A 5,267-nucleotide genomic window follows, 5' to 3' on the forward strand; every position below is an offset into this window, starting at 1 on the left:
AGCAGTTTGTCTCATGACCACATCTCTTAATAACATGTAGGAGCTTCAGGGCTTTAGAACAGCTTTTATATGAGGCACAGAGTAAGAGTGGGTTTTAAAAAAATTTAATTTTTCTGCAATTAAAGAAATAAAAGGGTTATTTTTCCTTCTGGTAGTTATGACTGATTCACAGTTTGCTTTCATACATTTTAGACTGAGTGCTGTGCAGTAAGAATTTCATCTTGGGTTCCTCTCTGGGCAGTATCAGTGGATCAGCAGTCTACTAGAAAGGAGAACTCAGGGGGTTGGGATCAAGAATTCATTTTTTTTAACACTTTTAAATACAAAGTGCAGGTAACATAAAGTTTTTGCAGGCCGAAGCCACCCACTCCTTGAGTATATGTCCACTCACATGTGTGGCCAGGCTGATCAGACGTCCCTGACACTCACACCAGTGCTCCCAATTCAGTGAGGTGAAAAGCACTGTGATCAGACCCAGGCTGGGGACCACAGCCTTTCACAATCCTCCTTTCAATTCTTGCCACTGTAAACATATAGTATAAGCCTAGACAAAAAGTGGCTTACATAGCTTCTGAGTAGTTATTAATTCAAAATGACATATTTTCATAGAATCATCAAAGTTGGAAGAGACCTTTATGATCAAAAAGTCCAACTGTCCACCAGCACTACCACTGCAACCCATAAACCACCAAACCTATCACCCAGTGCCAGGTCCAGGTGCCTCTTGAACACCTCCAGGGCAGTATTTCAATGCCTGAATATGGAGAGCTCAAGTCAGGTCATAGTGCAAGGTGTTACATGGCACAACAGTAAGTATAGTTTTATCTTCTGCAACTACATTCTGCCATGGAGCAAACATGTTTCCATGCCTCATTTCTGTGAGCTGGTGCAAAAGGATTCTAGCCCAATCTAGATTGTGTTCTTGTCGGACACCTTGTGTTTGGACCTGAACATCTAATGCTCCTGAGCAAAATGATCTGTTTCAATATTCCTGACTTGCCTTGGGCCCAGTTTGGTTTTGGCAAAGGCAGAACCCTCAGTGACAGGATCTGGATGCAGTATCCAGAGCCCAGAGCAGATCAGCTGAGTCTCACTCAGCTGGAGTCATGGGCCTTGGCCAGAACCAGATCAATAATGTCAGAGCAACTGTGAATAGTTGGGTTTGGGGGGGGGTGGAGAAGGGGAAGGGATAGGGGAGGACAACTGAGCAGATATCAAACCTTTTATAATGTTAAACAAGAACTTGATTATGGAATCTCAGGGAGGATTTTAAAGCAGTGTTTGGCAGTAGCTTGTTGATATTATGAGATGAAACCTGACACCAGAGTCATCCCATCATTAAATCCTCTCTGTGCTGAATGTGCCTCCCTGAATGCTAACTCCAGTGTCATTATCCCAGTCTGTCTTTGTCTCTCACTACAGCTACTGCTGTGACTTTCTACTATAGGATATATAATGCTCAGAAACAGATAGTCTGGTCTAACAGTGGTCCCAGGCCCAGAGTGTCAGATTCATCTTCAATAAACTCTTGACACTGACACTCCATGGTGTGTACTGTTGGCAAATTTGAAACTGGACAAAGGAATGAATGCAGGATAAATAAACAGCAAGATTTTGGCAAAACTAATAAACGCAGCCGCCCTGGTTTAGAAAACATGCTAAGCCTTTGAACAGTTTTGTTTTAGAAAAGAAAGACTTTGAAAAGGATCCAGGGTAAATGTTTTTGATAGAGAGAGCGATACACAATTAACAAGGGTGACTTTATCTCCCCTGCTAAACCCACACTCCCTTCTGACCTCCCTGGACTATTCTGCATGCTTTGGAGGTTTGTTTTTCAAGTTAGCAGTGCAGGAGCACCCAGGGGTGTCATGTCCTCAAACAAGAGTGCATCAGGATGCTCTGCATTGTGTTAAAGCTTTTATTCGTGCCAATGACAGTCTGCAGGATTGAAAAAAAGAGAAGCTGACAAAATAGCTTTCTCAGCTGGACCTCAAACACTCAGTGAAGGATGTGGCCAAGAAAAACCACACCTCTGTCCATCCCATGGTAGCCAGGGGCCTGGGAATCGGGAGACAACAAACACAGCTTGCAGCAGGGTTTGCTGTTACAGCAGACTCTGTTAGGATGGTCTTTCAGGGCCTGGCTGGCACAGAAAGGATCAGATATCTCATGATGAATGGAATCCCTATGGAAGTGTCAACTGGAAATGGGGAGAGCCCCAGATGGTGGGGGTCAGGCAGGGATTCACTGACCCCCACAGAGCATTGGTACTTCACATTCACTCCCAGTGGGCCTGATAGCAGTTCAGAAGGTTTTCCTGGAAATCTCAAAAGAACAGGCTGTTAGAGACTTTGTGTGTTTCTACATCTGGCTGGATGTTATTTTTCTGATTTTCAGCAGAAAGCCTGGAAAGGGGAGAGAACCTTCCTCTGCCAACTAGTTATCCAAGTGGGAGAAATGCAGTTGGGAAACAGTAGTCTGAGGGGAGTGACAGAAATCTTTAGAAGGATAAATCCTATCAGGGAGGCTGTTTGCATGTGTGTGTTGGATTTGTGTCAACATGACATCATGCAGAACAGAGGTAAATCAGCCCAGGTAAAGCATCACAGTAACGCAGTTCCTGACATCTGAGCTCCTATTTTAGAGCTGGTGCCATTTGGTCTCCATAGCAATGCACTGTGCCAGGCACAACTCCTCTTGGTGTGTGCACAGGATTAAAAACATGGAACCTGATCTAGATCTCTGCTAATCCCCAACAGGTACAGCCTTGGGACAGTGCTACAGGGGAAATACTACTGAACAACAAGATTCCTGAAGTCACACTCCTGTCCAGCAAAATCCATAGCATGTGAAGGCTCCCTGCTAGTCCTGAGGCTTTCTAGCATTCCTTATGTAATCTTCTCCCTTTTCCTCCTCTGCTGCCTTCAGATATCCAGGAATTGAGGGGTTTAAGGCCTGAAAAGACAAGGCAAGCTCCTTCCACCTTTTTTTCTCTCAGAGTGAGAGAGTTAGCCCCTCATGAACACTGTCACACTGTACTCTCCTGTGAACTCTCCCGTAATACCCAGAAACTGCACTAGGTTTCTTCTCATCTATCATTCCTCTTTTATGCAGAGAAGTGGTGACTTGGTGTAGAACAAGCAGCTGCTCTGGTGGGAAAGGTCATTGAGTTTGACGGAGAGGAAACTAATAGAAATCTCATCAACAGATTTTGTAGAAAACTCTAGGCAATTCAGTAACAGTCTAAGTAGCCTAATTGCCTGAATAGACATGGAATTCCTTCCAGAACCATTTCTCTGTTCATATTTTGGGTAGCTATGCTTTGAAATTCTATGTGTTGACATTTGAATCAATAAAATGGGTCACTATTGTTCTTAGGAAGGTGGAGAAGGCCCATTTCACTACTAGGTCACCTCTCTGCCTGTGTGATTGTTATCAAAATACAAAGATCTGTGACCTAACTGTGAGCTAAAAGCTAAATATTTCCTATTATACTTCTGTGTATGTACTATGAATGGATGGACATACAGCAAACTGTCACAGCCTCTGTTTGTAGATCAGATATGAGTTCATGGGATCATGGAGGTGGTAGGATTAAGGGAGTTCTCTGCAGGGTTGTCTTCATAGTGATGGTAAAGCAAATGTAGAAATCAGGGTTCTGGTAAATGTGCTTGCTCTGCAGTGCTTGTGCTTATTCTGTTCTTTACTATACACACACCTTCTTAACTATATTCACATCCCACCGATTGCAAAGCTGTCAGTCCTTCTGTATGCCTAAGTTAAATACACACACTGGTATAATGATAAATGTTATTTTTTGGTTTAATAAATCAGCTTCAAACTTTGTTCCATCAGTGAAGGAGAACAGTGGAGAGGCAGTCAAGAAACAGCTAAAGTAGATGTGTATATTCTCAGACCTTTTGCTCCTATCATTTGCCATGTGCAGAATATTCCAACCCTTGATCTTAAGATACATGGGCTTTGGTTATAGGACTGAAATTCAGAGTTGCTTCTCCTTTCAGCTAGTCTAGATAGTTTTCCTTTTGGAATCAGAAGCAAAACTAAATTTCAATAGCATTTTTCTGAACAGACCACTGTGTTAAAAAGCAATATGCCAAAGTACTCACGCTAAAGCCATGATCCCATAAGGCCAGGAACGGATTTCCAGTCTCTTTGGGCTTTTAATCTCATCTGATGTCAGCACCATCCCACTGTCAGATTCCTGAGGACCAAAAGGAACAAAATTTCAGTTACATACTGGTACCTGTGTACTGGGACTGGTGTAGGAGCTACCAGACCTTCAGAATATTCTCTTATCAGGGCCTGTGTTATCAATTTTTATCCAGCTTATGCTACTCTGCAGCCTGAGAACATTTGCCTTGTTTTTTGTGATGCTAAAGTTTTTGATCTGTATTTCCAAAGAGCAGCCTTAAAAAGAACAGATCAAAAAATAATTTGACATTTTCAAATTTGAAATTGATATTAAGCATGACATATGGATACCACATATGTAGGATAGTGAGATATGAATAGACTGAAACTCATAAAGAATATATCCAATAATTCTGGCTGGGCTCCTCTAAGAAAAGCTCCCTAAATACCTAATAAAAATGCGCTATTAGAAACACTGAAATTTGAAGGAAGTGGAAGTTCAGTAGCATTTTGCAAATCCATGTGCTTTACAAAGATATATAGCCATGGCCTTTTAGTTATGGGTTTTTTTACGGGCTGTCCAACAAAACTGTCTTGATTAGTATTAAATTGGTTGTGATTCTGCTGCACTTAAAGATGAGAAAGCATCTCAGAAAGCAAACCGTGTCCTGGGCTGCATCCAAAGGAGTGTGGGCAGCAGACCAAAGGAGGTGATTCTCCCCCTCTACTCTGCTCTCGTGAGACCCACCTGGAGTGCTGCACACAGTTCTGGTGTGCCCAGCATAAGGAGGACATGGAACTGTTGAAGCAAGTCCAGAGGAGGCCACGAAGATAAGAGGACTAGAGCATCTCCCCTATGAAAACAGGCTGAGGAAGTTGGGGCTGTTCAGCCTGGAGAAGAGAAGGTTGTGTGGAGACGTCATAGCAACCTGCCAGGATCTGAAGGGGCTACAGGGAAGCTGGAGAGGGACTCTTTGCTAGGAACTGAAGTGATATGACAAGGAGTAATGGGTACAAATTGAAAGAGGGGAAATTTAGATTAGGTATTAGGAAGAGATTTTTTAACATGAGGGTGGTGAGACACTGGCACAGGTTGCCCAGGGAGGTTGTGGCTG

At 42.9% G+C, this 5,267-nt stretch overlaps 1 protein-coding gene across 1 annotated transcript in view; it reads right to left on the reverse strand.

The window, feature by feature from the left end:
* The window catches only part of LOC103802127 (vascular endothelial growth factor receptor kdr-like), a 97,390-nt gene that overhangs the window by 5,261 nt on the left and 86,862 nt on the right, over positions 1-5,267 (reverse strand). The window contains exon 28 of the mRNA XM_009074579.1: positions 4,128-4,222. Within this exon, the coding sequence (XP_009072827.1) occupies positions 4,128-4,222 (95 nt within the window). The remainder of the gene's footprint in view (positions 1-4,127; positions 4,223-5,267) is intronic.

The sequence above is a fragment of the Acanthisitta chloris genome, unplaced genomic scaffold (genome assembly GCF_000695815.1).
Source record: "Acanthisitta chloris isolate BGI_N310 unplaced genomic scaffold, ASM69581v1 scaffold17835, whole genome shotgun sequence".
NCBI lineage: Eukaryota > Metazoa > Chordata > Aves > Passeriformes > Acanthisittidae > Acanthisitta > Acanthisitta chloris.